The 19,685-nt window shown below is 53.9% G+C and overlaps 1 protein-coding gene across 1 annotated transcript in view; it reads left to right on the top strand.

The window, feature by feature from the left end:
- Positions 1 to 19,685, top strand: part of LOC121274196 (plexin-B1-like) — a 158,580-nt gene that overhangs the window by 117,165 nt on the left and 21,730 nt on the right. The window contains exons 19-23 of the mRNA XM_041181394.1: positions 252 to 392; positions 8,062 to 8,149; positions 11,421 to 11,587; positions 12,063 to 12,223; positions 13,529 to 13,676. Coding sequence (XP_041037328.1) covers positions 252 to 392; positions 8,062 to 8,149; positions 11,421 to 11,587; positions 12,063 to 12,223; positions 13,529 to 13,676 — 705 coding nt within the window. The remainder of the gene's footprint in view (positions 1 to 251; positions 393 to 8,061; positions 8,150 to 11,420; positions 11,588 to 12,062; positions 12,224 to 13,528; positions 13,677 to 19,685) is intronic.

Genomic DNA, 19,685 nt, shown 5'->3' with positions numbered 1-19,685 from the left:
TGTCTTTCTCTCTAACTGAGCTTATGCTCACTGATCCCTGCCCTTCCCCCTGTGGATGGTGGTGGGGGTGGGGGTGGGGGGGGGGGGTGGGGGCGGAGCGGGGGGAGTCTGACTGACCCTCCTGCCAAACCCCCCTCGGGATTGTCCCCCTGTCGTGCCAAAGCCGCTCGGCTGGAGGCAGGGCTGACGTTGTCTGTTGCTCGCGGGTTGACCGGGGTGAGGGGGGGGGGTGGGGGGTTGCGGTTTGGGAGCTTGCTGACCTTCTCATTCTCCTTGCCCCGTGTCCAGAATGGCGGGCGGGGGTCGCAGGTCACTTGACCCTGTCGAACGAGGACCTGACCTCTGTCGTCGAGGGCCTGTGGAAACGCTTGAACACGCTGCAGCACTACCAGGTGAGCGGGGGCGGGGGCGGGGGTGGGGGGGGGGGTGCCACCGTTGGATGACAAAACTCCAACCCCCCACCACCCCGGGTCGTGAAAGTAAGACACCCCGACTCCTTTATCCATTCGTCCGCGGGGATGTGGGGGGTGGCTGGGCCGGGCCCAGCGTTTATTGCCCATCCCTAATTGCCCCCCCTTGAGAAGTTGGGGGTCGGGGGGGAGGTGAGCCGCCTTCTTGAGCCGCTGCAGTCCCCGTGTGGTGTAGGTACACCCACCGTGCTGTTAGGGAGGGAGTTCCAGGATTGTGTCCCGTGTGGTGTAGGTACACCCACCGCGCTGTTAGGGAGGGAGTTCCAGGATTGTGTCCGTGTGGTGTAGGTACACCCACCGCGCTGTTAGGGAGGGAGTTCCAGGATTGTGTCCCGTGTGGTGTAGGTACACCCACCGTGCTGTTAGGGAGGGAGTTCCAGGATTGTGTCCGTGTGGTGTAGGTACACCCACCGTGCTGTTAGGGAGGGAGTTCCAGGATTGTGTCCGTGTGGTGTAGGTACACCCACCGCGCTGTTAGGGAGGGAGTTCCAGGATTGTGTCCCCGTGTGGTGTAGGTACACCCACCGTGCTGTTAGGGAGAGAGTTCCAGGATTGTGTCCGTGTGGTGTAGGTACACCCACCGTGCTGTTAGGGAGGGAGTTCCAGGATTGTGTCCCGTGTGGTGTAGGTACACCCACCGTGCTGTTAGGGAGGGAGTTCCAGGATTGTGTCCCGTGTGGTGTAGGTACACCCACCGTGCTGTTAGGGAGGGAGTTCCAGGATTGTGTCCGTGTGGTGTAGGTACACCCACCGTGCTGTTAGGGAGGGAGTTCCAGGATTGTGTCCGTGTGGTGTAGGTACACCCACCGCGCTGTTAGGGAGGGAGTTCCAGGATTGTGTCCGTGTGGTGTAGGTACACCCACCGTGCTGTTAGGGAGGGAGTTCCAGGATTGTGTCCCGTGTGGTGTAGGTACACCCACCGTGCTGTTAGGGAGGGAGTTCCAGGATTGTGTCCGTGTGGTGTAGGTACACCCACCGTGCTGTTAGGGAGGGAGTTCCAGGATTGTGTCCGTGTGGTGTAGGTACACCCACCGTGCTGTTAGGGAGGGAGTTCCAGGATTGTGTCCGTGTGGTGTAGGTACACCCACCGTGCTGTTAGGGAGAGAGTTCCAGGATTGTGTCCCCGTGTGGTGTAGGTACACCCACCGTGCTGTTAGGGAGGGGGTTCCAGGATTGTGTCCCCGTGTGGTGTAGGTACACCCACCGCGCTGTTAGGGAGGGAGTTCCAGGATTGTGTCCCGTGTGGTGTAGGTACACCCACCGCGCTGTTAGGGAGGGAGTTCCAGGATTGTGTCCGTGTGGTGTAGGTACACCCACCGCGCTGTTAGGGAGGGAGTTCCAGGATTGTGTCCCCGTGTGGTGTAGGTACACCCACCGTGCTGTTAGGGAGGGAGTTCCAGGATTGTGTCCGTGTGGTGTAGGTACACCCACCGCGCTGTTAGGGAGGGAGTTCCAGGATTGTGTCCCCGTGTGGTGTAGGTACACCCACCGTGCTGTTAGGGAGGGAGTTCCAGGATTGTGTCCCCGTGTGGTGTAGGTACACCCACCGCGCTGTTAGGGAGGGAGTTCCAGGATTGTGTCCGTGTGGTGTAGGTACACCCACCGCGCTGTTAGGGAGGGAGTTCCAGGATTGTGTCCGTGTGGTGTAGGTACACCCACCGTGCTGTTAGGGAGGGAGTTCCAGGATTGTGTCCCGTGTGGTGTAGGTACACCCACCGCGCTGTTAGGGAGAGAGTTCCAGGATTGTGTCCCGTGTGGTGTAGGTACACCCACCGTGCTGTTAGGGAGGGAGTTCCAGGATTTTGTCCCCGTGTGGTGTAGGTACACCCACCGCGCTGTTAGGGAGGGAGTTCCAGGATTGTGTCCGTGTGGTGTAGGTACACCCACCGTGCTGTTAGGGAGGGAGTTCCAGGATTGTGTCCCGTGTGGTGTAGGTACACCCACCGCGCTGTTAGGGAGGGAGTTCCAGGATTGTGTCCCGTGTGGTGTAGGTACACCCACCGCGCTGTTAGGGAGGGAGTTCCAGGATTGTGTCCCGTGTGGTGTAGGTACACCCACCGTGCTGTTAGGGAGGGAGTTCCAGGATTGTGTCCCGTGTGGTGTAGGTACACCCACCGCGCTGTTAGGGAGGGAGTTCCAGGATTGTGTCCCCGTGTGGTGTAGGTACACCCACCGTGCTGTTAGGGAGGGAGTTCCAGGATTGTGTCCCGTGTGGTGTAGGTACACCCACCACGCTGTTAGGGAGGGAGTTCCAGGATTGTGTCCCGTGTGGTGTAGGTACACCCACCACGCTGTTAGGGAGGGAGTTCCAGGATTGTGTCCCGTGTGGTGTAGGTACACCCACCACGCTGTTAGGGAGGGAGTTCCAGGATTGTGTCCCGTGTGGTGTAGGTACACCCACCGCGCTGTTAGGGAGGGGGTTCCAGGATTGTGTCCGTGTGGTGTATGTACACCCACCACGCTGTTAGGGAGGGAGTTCCAGGATTGTGTCCCGTGTGGTGTAGGTACACCCACCGCGCTGTTAGGGAGGGGGTTCCAGGATTGTGTCCCGTGTGGTGTAGGTACACCCACCGTGCTATTAGGGAGGGAGTTCCAGGATTGTGTCCCGTGTGGTGTAGGTACACCCACCGCGCTGTTAGGGAGGGGGTTCCAGGATTGTGTCCGTGTGGTGTAGGTACACCCACCGCGCTGTTAGGGAGGGAGTTCCAGGATTGTGTCCGTGTGGTGTAGGTACACCCACCGTGCTGTTAGGGAGGGAGTTCCAGGATTGTGTCCGTGTGGTGTAGGTACACCCACCGTGCTGTTAGGGAGGGAGTTCCAGGATTGTGTCCGTGTGGTGTAGGTACACCCACCGTGCTGTTAGGGAGGGAGTTCCAGGATTGTGTCCCGTGTGGTGTAGGTACACCCACCGTGCTGTTAGGGAGGGAGTTCCAGGATTGTGTCCCCGTGTGGTGTAGGTACACCCACCGTGCTGTTAGGGAGGGAGTTCCAGGATTGTGTCCGTGTGGTGTAGGTACACCCACCGTGCTGTTAGGGAGAGAGTTCCAGGATTGTGTCCGCGTGGTGTAGGTACACCCACTGCGCTGTTAGGGAGGGAGTTCCAGGATTGTGTCCGTGTGGTGTAGGTACACCCACCGTGCTGTTAGGGAGAGAGTTCCAGGATTGTGTCCCCGTGTGGTGTAGGTACACTCACCGCGCTGTTAGGGAGGGAGTTCCAGGATTGTGTCCCCGTGTGGTGTAGGTACACCCACCGTGCTGTTAGGGAGGGAGTTCCAGGATTGTGTCCGTGTGGTGTAGGTACACCCACCGCGCTGTTAGGGAGGGAGTTCCAGGATTGTGTCCGTGTGGTGTAGGTACACCCACCGTGCTGTTAGGGAGGGAGTTCCAGGATTGTGTCCCGTGTGGTGTAGGTACACCCACCGTGCTGTTAGGGAGGGAGTTCCAGGATTGTGTCCCGTGTGGTGTAGGTACACCCACCGCGCTGTTAGGGAGGGAGTTCCAGGATTGTGTCCCGTGTGGTGTAGGTACACCCACCGTGCTGTTAGGGAGGAATTTCCAGGATTGTGTCCCGTGTGGTGTAGGTACACTCACCGCGCTGTTAGGGAGGGAGTTCCAGGATTGTGTCCCGTGTGGTGTAGGTACACCCACCGCGCTGTTAGGGAGGGAGTTCCAGGATTTTGTCCCCGTGTGGTGTAGGTACACCCACCGTGCTGTTAGGGAGGGAGTTCCAGGATTGTGTCCGTGTGGTGTAGGTACACCCACCGTGCTGTTAGGGAGGGAGTTCCAGGATTGTGTCCGTGTGGTGTAGGTACACCCACCGCGCTGTTAGGGAGGGAGTTCCAGGATTGTGTCCCGTGTGGTGTAGGTACACCCACCGCGCTGTTAGGGAGGGAGTTCCAGGATTGTGTCCGTGTGGTGTAGGTACACCCACCGTGCTGTTAGGGAGGGAGTTCCAGGATTGTGTCCGTGTGGTGTAGGTACACCCACCGTGCTGTTAGGGAGGGAGTTCCAGGATTGTGTCCGTGTGGTGTAGGTACACCCACTGCGCTGTTAGGGAGGGAGTTCCAGGATTGTGTCCCCGTGTGGTGTAGGTACACCCACCGTGCTGTTAGGGAGGGAGTTCCAGGATTGTGTCCCCGTGTGGTGTAGGTACACCCACCGTGCTGTTAGGGAGGGAGTTCCAGGATTGTGTCCCCGTGTGGTGTAGGTACACCCACCGTGCTGTTAGGGAGGGAGTTCCAGGATTGTGTCCGTGTGGTGTAGGTACACCCACCGCGCTGTTAGGGAGGGAGTTCCAGGATTGTGTCCCGTGTGGTGTAGGTACACCCACCGCGCTGTTAGGGAGGGAGTTCCAGGATTGTGTCCGTGTGGTGTAGGTACACCCACCGTGCTGTTAGGGAGGGAGTTCCAGGATTGTGTCCCGTGTGGTGTAGGTACACCCACCGTGCTGTTAGGGAGGGAGTTCCAGGATTGTGTCCGTGTGGTGTAGGTACACCCACCGTGCTGTTAGGGAGGGAGTTCCAGGATTGTGTCCGTGTGGTGTAGGTACACCCACCGTGCTGTTAGGGAGGGAGTTCCAGGATTGTGTCCGTGTGGTGTAGGTACACCCACCGTGCTGTTAGGGAGGGAGTTCCAGGATTGTGTCCGTGTGGTGTAGGTACACCCACCGTGCTGTTAGGGAGGGAGTTCCAGGATTGTGTCCGTGTGGTGTAGGTACACCCACCGTGCTGTTAGGGAGGGAGTTCCAGGATTGTGTCCCGTGTGGTGTAGGTACACCCACCGTGCTGTTAGGGAGGGAGTTCCAGGATTGTGTCCCCGTGTGGTGTAGGTACACCCACCGCGCTGTTAGGGAGGGAGTTCCAGGATTGTGTCCCGTGTGGTGTAGGTACACCCACCGCGCTGTTAGGGAGGGAGTTCCAGGATTGTGTCCGTGTGGTGTAGGTACACCCACCGCGCTGTTAGGGAGGGAGTTCCAGGATTGTGTCCCCGTGTGGTGTAGGTACACCCACCGTGCTGTTAGGGAGGGAGTTCCAGGATTGTGTCCGTGTGGTGTAGGTACACCCACCGTGCTGTTAGGGAGGGAGTTCCAGGATTGTGTCCGTGTGGTGTAGGTACACCCACCGTGCTGTTAGGGAGGGAGTTCCAGGATTGTGTCCGTGTGGTGTAGGTACACCCACCGTGCTGTTAGGGAGGGAGTTCCAGGATTGTGTCCGTGTGGTGTAGGTACACCCACCGTGCTGTTAGGGAGGGAGTTCCAGGATTGTGTCCCCGTGTGGTGTAGGTACACCCACCGCGCTGTTAGGGAGGGAGTTCCAGGATTGTGTCCCCGTGTGGTGTAGGTACACCCACCACGCTGTTAAGGAGGGAGTTCCAGGATTGTGTCCCGTGTGGTGTAGGTACACCCACCGTGCTGTTAGGGAGGGAGTTCCAGGATTGTGTCCCCGTGTGGTGTAGGTACACCCACCGCGCTGTTAGGGAGGGAGTTCCAGGATTGTGTCCCCGTGTGGTGTAGGTACACCCACCACGCTGTTAGGGAGGGATTTCCAGGATTGTGTCCGTGTGGTGTAGGTACACCCACCGTGCTGTTAGGGAGGGAGTTCCAGGATTGTGTCCGTGTGGTGTAGGTACACCCACCGTGCTGTTAGGGAGGGAGTTCCAGGATTGTGTCCGTGTGGTGTAGGTACACCCACCGTGCTGTTAGGGAGGGAGTTCCAGGATTGTGTCCCGTGTGGTGTAGGTACACCCACCGTGCTGTTAGGGAGGGAGTTCCAGGATTGTGTCCGTGTGGTGTAGGTACACCCACCGCGCTGTTAGGGAGGGAGTTCCAGGATTGTGTCCGTGTGGTGTAGGTACACCCACCGCGCTGTTAGGGAGGGAGTTCCAGGATTGTGTCCCCGTGTGGTGTAGGTACACCCACCGTGCTGTTAGGGAGGGAGTTCCAGGATTGTGTCCGTGTGGTGTAGGTACACCCACCGTGCTGTTAGGGAGGGAGTTCCAGGATTGTGTCCGTGTGGTGTAGGTACACCCACCGTGCTGTTAGGGAGGGAGTTCCAGGATTGTGTCCGTGTGGTGTAGGTACACCCACCGTGCTGTTAGGGAGGGAGTTCCAGGATTGTGTCCCCGTGTGGTGTAGGTACACCCACCGCGCTGTTAGGGAGGGAGTTCCAGGATTGTGTCCGTGTGGTGTAGGTACACCCACCGCTGCTGTTAGGGAGGGAGTTCCAGGATTGTGTCCCGTGTGGTGTAGGTACACCCACCGTGCTGTTAGGGAGGGAGTTCCAGGATTGTGTCCGTGTGGTGTAGGTACACACACCGTGCTGTTAGGGAGGGAGTTCCAGGATTGTGTCCCGTGTGGTGTAGGTACACCCACCGCTGCTGTTAGGGAGGGAGTTCCAGGATTGTGTCCCGTGTGGTGTAGGTACACCCACCGTGCTGTTAAGGAGGGAGTTCCAGGATTGTGTCCCGTGTGGTGTAGGTACACCCACCGTGCTGTTAGGGAGGGAGTTCCAGGATTGTGTCCCGTGTGGTGTAGGTACACCCACCGCGCTGTTAGGGAGGGAGTTCCAGGATTGTGTCCCGTGTGGTGTAGGTACACCCACCCGCTGTTAGGGAGGGATTTCCAGGATTGTGTCCGTGTGGTGTAGGTACACCCACCGTGCTGTTAGGGAGGGAGTTCCAGGATTGTGTCCGTGTGGTGTAGGTACACCCACCGTGCTGTTAGGGAGGGAGTTCCAGGATTGTGTCCGTGTGGTGTAGGTACACCCACCGTGCTGTTAGGGAGGGAGTTCCAGGATTGTGTCCCGTGTGGTGTAGGTACACCCACCGTGCTGTTAGGGAGGGAGTTCCAGGATTGTGTCCGTGTGGTGTAGGTACACCCACCGCGCTGTTAGGGAGGGAGTTCCAGGATTGTGTCCGTGTGGTGTAGGTACACCCACCGCGCTGTTAGGGAGGGAGTTCCAGGATTTGGACCCAGCGACAGTGAAGGAACGGCCGATATATTCCCAAGTCGGGATGGTGAGGGGCTCGGAGGGGAACTTGCAGGTGGTGGGTGTTCCCCATGTGTCTGCTGCCCTTGTCCTTCTAGATGGTAGAGGTGGTGTGTTTGGGCGGCGCTGTCGAAGGAGCCTTGGCGAGTTGCTGCAGTGCATCTTGTAGATGGTACACACACTGCTGCCTCTGTGCGTCGGTGGTGGAGGGAGTGAATGTTTGTGGATGGGGAGCTGATCAAGCGGGGCTGCTTTGTCCTGGACGGTGTCGAGCTTCTCGAGTGTTGTGGGAGCCGCACTCGTCCAGGCAAGTGGGGAGTGTCCCATCACACTCCTGACTTGTGCCTTGAAGATGGTGGACAGGCTCTGGGGAGTCAGGAGGTGAGTTAATCACGGTAGCCTTCCCAAGCACTTGCTGTACGTGGGGCCTAGATTTCAGCCGTTCCTGTACACCGGAGTCCCTCCCAAAGCCAACAGCCCCCCCCCAGTCTCGCCTCTGCATTGGGGGGAAAAATACATTTGGCTTTTACTTTCGAATCAAGTTGGGACACAGGCTGTGGTGCGTTGAACACTGATGGTTCCGTTCTGTTTGCTTTTACTGTCAGGTCCCAGATGGAGCGACAGTGGCCCTTGTCCCCCGGACTAACACCGTTCTGGTGAAGGAGACTCACCGAGATTACCTGCTGGGAGAGAGTGAGTACCGGCTGCTCCCCTGGTGACACCAACACCGGCTGGTCAAACCAGGGCCCGGTGAGGGGTGGGGGTTGGGGGGGGTGGGGGTGCAGGTTCAGGGAGGACAGGGCCCGAGGTTCAGCCTGAGGTGTGAGCGAGCGGGGAATCAGGCTGTGTGTCCGGCCCTCTGTGGTTCACGCACACACACACACACACACACACACCATGGCCGCCTGGTCTCTAGGTAAAGCCACCCCAGCTGGTGCACAGCGACAGGACCAATGTGGCCGTACCGTCGACTTATCCTCCCCCGCCCCATCCCACAGGAGGAGGCCACTCAGCCCATCCTCCCTGTGCTGGCTCTTTGGAAGATCTATCCCATTAACCCCACTACCCCACCACGCCCCCCTCCCCCCACACACCCTGTGAATTTTTCCCCTTCGAGTATTTCTCCGATTCTCCCATTTTGAACGTTCCTATTGAATCTGCTTCCACCGCCCTTTCAGGCAGCGCCTTCCAGATCACCACAACTCGCTGTGTCAAACACATTCTCCTCATCTCCCCTCGTCTGGATCTTTTACCGATTTTCTTCAATCTGTGTCCCCCCACTCTGGTTACCGACCCTCCTGCCACTGGAAACAGTTTCTCCTTATTGACTCGATCCAAACCCCCTCGTGATTCTGAACGACTCGATTCAATCTCCCCTTTAACCTTCTCCGCTCGAAGGAGAACAATCCCGGCTCCTCCCAGTCACTCCACATGAGCTGAAGCCCCCTCATCCCCGGGAACCGTCCTGGTAAATCTCCCTCCCTCCGCACACTCTCCGAGTCCCTCCACATCCTTCCCAAAGTGCGGGGCCCAGAACTGGACATGGGCTGAGGTCTAACCCAGAACTTTACAAAGGATTTAGAATGACTCCATTGCTATTATACTCAATGTCTCTATTTACAAAACCCAGGATTGCATTAGCTTTTTGGACGACTTGTGTATGTATATTCCTAGTGTCAGACAGAACTAACCTGTCCCCATGTCCGAACTAACCTGTCCCTGTGTCCGAACTCACCCCTGAGTCCCCTTCACCCATCACCACCTGTGCTCACTGACCCACACTGGCTCCCGGTCCGGCAACACCTCCATTTTCAAATCCTCACCCTCGTATTCAAATCCCTCCTCACCCCCTCCCAATCTCTGTAACCTCCTCCAGCCCCTCTCAGTAACATCCTCCAGTCCCTACAACCCTCCCTATCTCTGTAACCTACTACAGCCCCTACACCCCTCCCTATCTCTATAACCTACTACAGCCCCTACATCCCTCCCTTTCTCTGTAACCTCCTCCAGCTCCTAGGCTTCATTAACTGCCCATACCTATGTGCCCCCTGAACTGAATGTCTGGCTTATCCATTTCAGAGGGACAGTTAAGAGTGAACCTCATGGCTGTGGGGTCTGGAGTCACATGTAGTCCAGACCGGGTAACGGTGGCAGATTTCCCTCCCTGAAGGGACATTAGTGACCCAGATGGGTTTATACTGAAATACACTTTCTATCTTAAATTTGTCACTGAGGGGTTGGGTGATATTGGTGTGGTTTAGTGTTTAGTTTCAGTTTGTCACTGAGGGGTTGGGTGATATTGGTGTGGTTTAGTGTTTAGTTTCAGTTTGTCACTGAGGGGTTGGGTGATATTGGTGGGGTTTAGTGTTTAGTTTCAGTTTGTCACTGAGAGGTTGGGTGATATTGGTGTGGATTAGTGTTTAGTTTCAGTTTGTCACTGAGGGGTTGGGTGATATTGGTGGGGTTTAGTGTTTAGTTTCAGTTTGGCACTGAGGGGTTGGGTGATATTGGTGGGGTTTAGTGTTTAGTTTCAGTTTGTCACTGAGGGGTTGGGTGATATTGGTGTGATTTAGTGTTTAGTTTCAGTTTGTCACTGAGGGATTGGGTGATATTGTTGGGGTTTAGTGTTTAGTTTCAGTTTGTCACTGAGGGGTTGGTGATATTGGTGGGGTTTAGTGTTTAGTTTCAGTTTGTCACTGAGGAGTTGGGTGATATTGGTGGGGTTTAGTGTTTAGTTTCAGTTTGTCACTGAGGGGTTGGGTGATACTGGTGGGGTTTGGTGTTTAGTTTCAGTTTGTCACTGAGGGGTTGGGTGATATTGGTGGGGTTTATTGCTCAGTTTCAGTTCATCACTGAGGGGTTGGGTGGTATTGGTGGGGTTTAGTGTTTAGTTTCAGTTTGTCACTGAGGGGTTGGGTGATATTGGTGTGGTTTAGTGTTTAGTTTCAGCTTGTCACTGAGGGGTTGGGTGATGTTGGTGTGGTTTAGTGTTTAGCTTCAGTTTGTCACTGAGGGGTTGGGTGATATTGGTGTGGTTTAGTGTTTAGTTTCAGTTTGTCACTGAGGGGTTGGGTGATGTTGGTGTGGTTTAGTGTTTAGCTTCAGCTTGTCACTGAGGGGTTGGGTGATATTGGTGGGGTTTAGTGTTTAGTTTCAGTTTGTCACTGAGGGGTTGGGTGATATTGGTGGGGTTTATTGCTCAGTTTCAGTTCATCACTGAGGGTTTGGGTGATATTGGTGGGGTTTAGTGTTTAGTTTCAGTTTATCACTGAGGGGTTGGGTGATATTGGTGTGGTTTAGTGTTTAGTTTCAGTTTGTCACTGAGGGGTTGGGTGATATTGGTGGGGTTTGGTGTTTAGTTTCAGTTTGTCACTGAGGGGTTGGGTGATATTGGTGGGGTTTGGTGTTTAGTTTCAGTTTGTCACTGAGGGGTTGGGTGATATTGGTGGGGTTTAGTGTTTAGTTTCAGTTTGTCACTGAGGGGTTGGGTGATATTGGTGTGGGTTAGTGTTTAGTTTCAGTTTGTCACTGAGGGGTTGGTTGATATTGGTGAGGTTTAGTGTTTAGTTTCAGTTTGTCACTGAGGGGTTGGGTGATATTGGTGGGGTTTAGTGTTTAGTTTCAGTTTGTCACTGAGGGGTTGGGTGATATTGTTGGGGTTTGGTGTTTAGTTTCAGTTTGTCACTGAGGGGTTGGGTGATATTGGTGGGGTTTGGTGTTTAGTTTCAGTTTGTCACTGAGGGGTTGGGTGATATTGTTGGGGTTTGGTGTTTAGTTTCAGTTTGTCACTGAGGGGTTGGGTGATATTGGTGGGGTTTGGTGTTTAGTTTCAGTTTGTCACTGAGGGGTTGGGTGATATTGGTGTGGTTTGGTGTTTAGTTTCAGTTTGTCACTGAGGGGTTGGTTGATATTGGTGTGGTACGGCTGCACTATTAACTTCCCCGCTGTCTTTGGGATTCCACAGAGACCCCAATGCTGGATGATGTTGAGGAGGGGGCTGTGAAATATTGGCACTTGGTCAAACCCCTGGAAGAGTCCGAGGTCCTCAGGCAGAGACGCAGCAGCTTCCGAGAGCGAGAGCGAGCGAAAGTCATTCCCGAAATCTACCTGACCAGGCTCCTGTCCATGAAGGTTAGTCTGCAGAGGATCAGGAAGAGGAGGCCATTCAGCCCCTCCTCTCGAGCCTTTTACACAGGAACAGGAGGAGGCCATTCAGCCCCTCTCAAGCCTGTTAGACAGGAACAGGAGGAGGCCATTCAGCCCCTCTCAAGCCTGATACACAGGAACAGGAGGAGGCCATTCAGCACCTCTCGAGCCTGTTACACAGGAACAGGAGGAGGCCATTCAGCCCCTCCTCTCGAGCCTGTTACACAGGAGCAGGAGGAGGGCTTTCAGCCCCTCTCCAGCCTGTTCCACAGGAACAGGAAGAGGCCATTCAGCCCTTCACACTGGTGGAACAGGAGGAAGCCTCGGAGGCAGAGGGTTGTGGGTTGAGGCTGACCTTAGAGTTCTGAGTGTAAATTCTAACCTGAAGCTCGGGGGGCTTTTTTTATTATCTGGTACCCTGCCCGTTATTAACAATTCTCCTCCCGTTGCCCCACCGTAGGCGATACACCAGAAGTTTGTGGATGATGTGTTCCAGATCATTCTGAGCGCCAGTAACCCTGTCCCCTTGGCTGTCAAGTACTTCTTTGACTACCTGGATGACCAGGCAGCGAGATATGGCATTGTGGACCCGGAGATCATCCACATCTGGAAGACAAACAGGTAGAGGGGGGGGAGGGGGGGTCAGCGAGGGAGGGGGGAGGGGGCTCCGAGCTGACGGAGGCATTGCAGACCGCACCCCGCACCCCCCCCCCCCCCCCCCCCCCACCTCGCCCCCACCCGACCTCCGACCCGACCGCATCGGGTCCCAGGGAGAGGAGTGAGGTGAGGAATGTCGGACGCTCCTCCCCCCCAACCCCCCCAGGCTGTGCCAAGAGGAAATCCTGCTCCATTCCCAGTTTAACGGATTTCCCAATATTCCTACTCCCAGTTTAACATTGGCCCCAGTATTCCCATTCCCAGTTTAATGATATTCCCAGTTTTCAGATTCCCCGTTTATTGATATTCCCAGTATTCCTATTCCCACTTTAATGATATTCCCAGTTTTCAGATTCCCAGTTTAATGATATTCCCAGTATTCTCGTTCCCAGGTTCTTTTTGTCTGCAGTATTCCCATTCCCAGTTTAATGATATTCCCAGTTTTCAGATTCCCAGTTTATTGATATTCCCAGTATTCCCATTCCCAATTTAATGATATCCCCAGTATTCTCAATCCCAGGTTATTTTTGTCTGCAATATTCCCATTCCCAGTTTAATGATATTCCCAGTTTTCAGATTCCCAGATTATTGATGTTCCCAGTATTCTCATTCCCAGTTTAACGTTGTCTCCCATATTCCCATTCCCAGTTTAATGATATTCCCAATATTCCCATTCCAAGTTCAATGTTGTCCCCCATATTCACATTCCCAGTTTAATGATATCCGCAGTATTCTCATTCCCAGTTTAACGTTGTCCCCAATATTCTCATTCCCAGTTTAACGTTGTCTCCCGTATTCCCATTCCCAGTTTAATGATATTCCCAATATTCCCATTCCCAGTTTAATGTTGTCCCCCGTATTCACATTCCCAGTTTAATGATATCCACAGTATTCTCATTCCCAGTTTAACATTGTCCCCGTATTCCCATTCCCAGTTTAATATTGTCCCCAGTAGTCCCATTCCCAATTTAATGATATTCCCAGTATTCTGATTCCCAGTTTAATGATATCCGCAGTATTCTCATTCCCAGTTTAATGTTGTACACCATATTCCTATTCCCAGTTGAATGATATTCCCAGTATTCCCATTCCCATATTAATGTTGTCCCAAGTATTCCCATTCCTAGTTTAATTATGTTCCTGGTATTCCAATTCCCAGCTGAATGTTATCATTGTTATTTCCATTCCTCATTATTCCTATTCCCAATTGAATGATATTCCCAGTTTTCCCAATCTGGGTTTAATGGTTTTCCTGCCTCTGGTTCCCAGTTTGCCTCTGCGGTTCTGGCTGAATATCCTGAAGAATCCCCACTTCATTTTTGACATTCAGCTTTCGGACAATGTCGATGCTGCTCTCTCCGTCATCGCCCAGACCTTCATGGATTCCTGTACCACCACCGAGCACAAAGTGGGCCGGGTGAGTGACGGAATAACGCTGAGGCCGGGGGGGAGCGAGAGAGGGGTTGTGTGGGAGGGCCAGGAAAGGAACCGTGAAGGATCGATTGGCGCGTCACTGCCCACATCATTTCAGGAGGCCCTCGAGATAGGTCCCCACCCTCAACTGTAGAGTCATCAGTGGGATTGTGTATAGTGGGAGTGAATGGGAAGGGATTTGGGTCCATTGGGATTGTGTACAGTGGGAGTGAATGGGAAGGGATTTGGGTCCATTGGGATTGTGTACAGTGGGAGTGAACGGGAAGGGGTTAGAGTCCATTGGGATTGTGTACAGTGGGAGTGAACGGGAAGGGGTTTGGGTCCATTGGGATTGTGTACAATGGGAATGAATGGGAAGGGGTTTGGGTCCATTGGGATTGTGTACAGTGGGAGTGAACGGGAAGGGGTTTGGGTCCATTGGGATTGTGTACAATGGGAATGAATGGGAAGGGGTTTGGGTCCATTGGGATTGTGTACAGTGGGAGTGAATGGGAAGGGGTTTGGGTCCATTGGGATTGTGCACAGTGGGAGTGAGTGGGAAGGGTTTTGGGTCCATTGGGATTGTGTACAGTGGGAGTGAACGGGAAGGGGTTTGGGTCCATTGGGATTGTGTACAGTGGGAGTGAACGGGAAGGGGTTTGGGTCCATATGGATTGTGTACAGTGGGAGTGAATGGGAAGGGGTTTGGAGTGAATAGGAAGGGATTAGGGAGTGAACGGAAATGGGTTTGTGGTCCATTGGATTGTGTACAGTGGGAGTGAACGGGAAGGGGTTTGGGTCCATTGGGATTTTGTACAGTGGGAGTGAACGGGAAGGGGTTTGGGTCCATTGGGATTGTGTACAGTGGGAGTGAACGGGAAGGGGTTTGGGTCCATTGGGATTGTGTACAGTGGGAGTGAACGGGAAGGGGTTTGGGTCCATTGGGATTGTGTACAGTGGGAGTGAACGAGACGGGGTTTGGGTCCATTGGGATTGTGTACAGTGGGAGTGAACGGTAAGGGATTTGGGTCCATTGAGATTGTGAACAGCGGGAGTGAACAGGAAGGGGTTTGGGTCCATTGGGATTGTGTACTGTGGGAGCGAATGGGAAGGGGTTTGGGTCCATTGGGATTGTGTACAGTGGGAGTGAATGGGAAGGGGTTTGGGTCCATTGGGATTGTGCACAGTGGGAGTGAGTGGGAAGGGTTTTGGGTCCATTGGGATTGTGTACAGTGGGAGTGAACGGGAAGGGGTTTGGGTCCATTGGGATTGTGTACAGTGGGAGTGAACGGGAAGGGGTTTGGGTCCATTGGGATTGTGTACAGTGGGAGTGAACGGGAAGGGGTTTGGGTCCATTGGGATTGTGTACAGTGGGAGTGAACGAGAAGGGGTTTGGGTCCATTGGGATTGTGTACAGTGGGAGTGAACGGTAAGGGATTTGGGTCCATTGAGATTGTGAACAGCGGGAGTGAACAGGAACGGGTTTGGGTCCATTGGGATTGTGTACTGTGGGATTGAACAGGAAGGGGTTTGGGTCCATTAGGATTGTGTACAATGGGAGTGAATGGGAAGGGGTTTGGAGTGAATAGGAAGGGATTTGGAGTGAATAGGAAGGGATTAGGGAGTGAGCGGGAAGGGGTTTGGAGTGAATGGGAAGGGATTAGGGAGTGAACGGGAATGGGTTTGCGGTCCATTGGGATTGTGTTCAGTGGGAGTGAACTGGAAGGGGTTTGGGTCCATTGGGATTGTGTACAGTGTGAGTGAATGGGAAGGGGTTTGGGTCCATTGGGATTGTGTACAGTGGGAGTGAACGGGAAGGGGTTTGGGTCCATTGGGATTGTGTACAGTGGGAGTGAACGGGAAGGGGTTTGGGTCCATTGGGATTGTGTACAGTGGGAGTGAGTGGGAAGGGGTTTGGGTCCATTGGGATTGTGGACAGTGGGAGTGAACGGGAAGATGTTTGGGTCCATTGGAATTGTGTACAGTGGGAATGAACGGGAAGGTGTTTGGGTCCATTGGGATTGTGCACAGTGGTAATGAACGGGAAGTGATTTTGGTTCCATTGGGATTGTGTACAGTGGGAGTGAACGGAAAGGGGTTTGGGATTGGGATTGTTTCCATTGGGAATGAATGGGAAGGGGTTTGGGTCCATTGGGATTGTGTACAGTGGGAGTGAACGGGAAGGGGTTTGGGTCCATTGGGATTGTGTACAATGGGAATGAATGGGAAGGGGTTTGGGTCCATTGGGATTGTGTACAGTGGGAGTGAATGGGAAGGGGTTTGGGTCCATTGGGATTGTGCACAGTGGGAGTGAGTGGGAAGGGTTTTGGGTCCATTGGGATTGTGTACAGTGGGAGTGAACGGGAAGGGGTTTGGGTCCATTGGGATTGTGTACAGTGGGAGTGAACGGGAAGGGGTTTGGGTCCATATGGATTGTGTACAGTGGGAGTGAATGGGAAGGGGTTTGGAGTGAATAGGAAGGGATTAGGGAGTGAACGGAAATGGGTTTGTGGTCCATTGGGATTGTGTACAGTGGGAGTGAACGGGAAGGGGTTTGGGTCCATTGGGATTTTGTACAGTGGGAGTGAACGGGAAGGGGTTTGGGTCCATTAAGATTGTGTACAGTGGGAGTGAACGGGAAGGGGTTTGGGTCCATTGGGATTGTGTACAGTGGAGTGAACGGGAAGGGGTTTGGGTCCATTGGGATTGTGTACAGTGGGAGTGAACGAGAAGGGGTTTGGGTCCATTGGGATTGTGTACAGTGGGACTGAACGGTAAGGGATTTGGGTCCATTGAGATTGTGAACAGCGGGAGTGAACAGGAAGGGGTTTGGGTCCATTGGGATTGTGTACTGTGGGAGTGAATGGGAAGGGGTTTGGGTCCATTGGGATTGTGTACAGTGGGAGTGAATGGGAAGGGGTTTGGGTCCATTGGGATTGTGCACAGTGGGAGTGAGTGGGAAGGGTTTTGGGTCCATTGGGATTGTGTACAGTGGGAGTGAACGGGAAGGGGTTTGGGTCCATTGGGATTGTGTACAGTGGGAGTGAACGGGAAGGGGTTTGGGTCCATTGGGATTGTGTACAGTGGGAGTGAACGGGAAGGGGTTTGGGTCCATTGGGATTGTGTACAGTGGGAGTGAACGAGAAGGGGTTTGGGTCCATTGGGATTGTGTACAGTGGGAGTGAACGGTAAGGGAGTTTGGTCCATTGGGAATTGTGTACAGTGGAGTGAACTGGGAAGGGTTTTGGGTCCATTGGGATTGTGTACAGTGGGATTTAACGAGAAGGGGTTTGTGTCCATTGGGATTGTTTGTACAAGTGGGAGTGAGTGGGAAGGGGTTTGGCTTTGGATTGTTACAGTGGGAGTGAACGAGTGACGGGGTTGGGTCCATTGGATGTGTAAGGGATGGGAGTGAAGGAATGGGTTTGGGTCCATTGGGATTGTGTACAGTGGGAGTGAATGGGAAGGGGTTTGGGCCCTTGCGATTGTGTACAGTGTGAGTGAACGGGAAGGGTTTTTGGTCAATTGGGATTGTGTACAGTGGGAGTGAACGGGAATGGGTTTGTTTCCATTGGGATTGTGTACAGTGGGAGTGACGGGAAGGGATTTGGTCATTGGGATTGTGTACAGTGGAGTGAATGGGAGGGGTTTGGGTTCATTGGGATTGCGTACAGTGAGAGTGAACGGGAAGGGGTTTGGGTCCATATGGATTGTGTACAGTGGGAGTGAACGGGAAGGGGTTTGGGTCCATTGGGATTGTGTACAGTGGGAGTGAGTGGGAAGGGGTTTGGGATCCATTGGGATTGTGTACAGTGGGAGTGAACGGAAAGGGGTTTGGGATTGGGATTGTGTACAGTGGGAGTGAGTGGGAAGGGGTTTGGGTCCATTGGGATTGTGTACAGTGGGAGTGAGTGGGAAGGGGTTTGGGTCCATTGGGATTGTGTACAGTGGGAGTGAACAGGAAGGGGTTTGGGTCCATTGGGATTGTGTACAGTGGGAGTGAATGGGAATGGGTTTGCGGTCCATTGGGATTGTGTTCAGTGAGAGTGAATGGTAAGGGATTTGGATTCATAGGGGTTGTGTACAGTGGGAGTGAACGGGAAGGGGTTTGGGTCCATTGGGATTGTGTACAGTGGGAGTGAACTGGAAGGGATTTGGGTCCATTGGAATTGTGTACAGTGGGAGTGAACGGGAAGGGATTTGGGTCCATTGGGATTGTGTACGGTGGGAGTGAAGGGGAAGGGGTTTGGGTCCATTGGGATTGTGTGCAGTGGGAGTGAACGGGAAGGGGTTTGGGTCCATTGGGATTGTGTACAGTGGGAGTGAACGGGAAGGGGTTTGGGTCCATTGGGATTGTGTACAGTGAGAGTGAATGGGAAGGGGTTTGGGTGCATTGGGATTGTGTACAGTGGGAGTGAATGGGAAGGGGTTTGGGTCCATTGGGATTGTGTACAGTGAGAGTGAATGGGAAGGCGTTTGGGTGCATTGGGATTGTGTTCAGTGGGAGTGAACTGGAAGGGGTTTGGGTCCATTGGGCTTGTGTACAGTGTGAGTGAATGGGAAGGGGTTTGGGTCCATTGGGATTGTGTACAGTGGGAGTGAACGGGAAGGGGTTTGGGTCCTTTGGGATTGTGTACAGTGGGAGTGAACGGGAAGGGGTTTGGGTCCATTGGGATTGTGTACAGTGGGAGTGAGTGGGAAGGGGTTTGGGTCCATTGGGATTGTGCACAGTGGGAGTGAACGGGAAGATGTTTGGTTCCATTGGAATTGTGTACAGTGGGAATGAACGGGAAGGTGTTTGGGTCCATTGGGATTGTGAACAGTGGGAGTGAACGGGAAGGGGTTTGGGATCCATTGGGATTGTGTACAGTGGGAGTGAACGGAAAGGGGTTTGGGATTGGGATTGTGTACAGTGGGAGTGAACGGGAAGGGGTTTGGGTCCATTGGGATTGTGTACAGTGGGAGTGAACGGGAAGGGGTTTGGGTCCATTGGGATTGTGTACAGTGGGAGTGAACGAGAAGGGGTTTGGGTCCATTGGGATTGTGTACAGTGGGAGTGAACGGTAAGGGATTTGGGTCCATTGAGATTGTGAACAGCGGGAGTGAACAGGAAGGGGTTTGGGTCCATTGGGATTGTGTACTGTGGGAGCGAATGGGAAGGGGTTTGGGTCCATTGGGATTGTGTACAGTGGGAGTGAATGGGAAGGGGTTTGGGTCCATTGGGATTGTGCACAGTGGGAGTGAGTGGGAAGGGTTTTGGGTCCATTGGGATTGTGTACAGTGGGAGTGAACGGGAAGGGGTTTGGGTCCATTGGGATTGTGTACAGTGGGAGTGAACGGGAAGGGGTTTGGGTCCATTGGGATTGTGTACAGTGGGAGTGAACGAGAAGGGGTTTGGGTCCATTGGGATTGTGTACAGTGGGAGTGAACGGTAAGGGATTTGGGTCCATTGAGATTGTGAACAGCGGGAGTGAACAGGAAGGGGTTTGGGTCCATTGGGATTGTGTACTGTGGGAGTGAACAGGAAGGGGTTTGGGTCCATTGGGATTGTGTACAATGGGAGTGAATGGGAAGGGGTTTGGAGTGAATAGGAAGGGGTTTGGAGTGAATAGGAAGGGATTAGGGAGTGAGCGGGAAGGGGTTTGGAGTGAATGGGAAGGGATTAGGGAGTGAACGGGAATGGGTTTGCGGTCGATTGGGATTGTGTTCAGTGGGAGTGAACTGGAAGGGTTTGGGTCCATTGGGATTGTGTACAGTGTGAGTGAATGGGAAGGGGTTTGGGTCCATTGGGATTGTGTACAGTGGGAGTGAACGGGAAGGGGTTTGGGTCCATTGGGATTGTGTACAGTGGGAGTGAACGGGAAGGGGTTTGGGATTGGGATTGTGTACAGTGGGAGTGAGTGGGAAGGGGTTTGGGGCCATTGGGATTGTGTACAGTGGGAGTGAACGGGAAGGGGTTTGGGTCCATTGGGATTGTGTACAGTGGGAGTGAACGAGAAGGGGTTTGGGTCCA

Source organism: Carcharodon carcharias (assembly GCF_017639515.1).
Source record: "Carcharodon carcharias isolate sCarCar2 chromosome 35 unlocalized genomic scaffold, sCarCar2.pri SUPER_35_unloc_15, whole genome shotgun sequence".
Taxonomy (NCBI): Eukaryota; Metazoa; Chordata; class Chondrichthyes; order Lamniformes; family Lamnidae; genus Carcharodon; species Carcharodon carcharias.
This window is presented reverse-complemented; position numbering and strand designations above follow the sequence as displayed.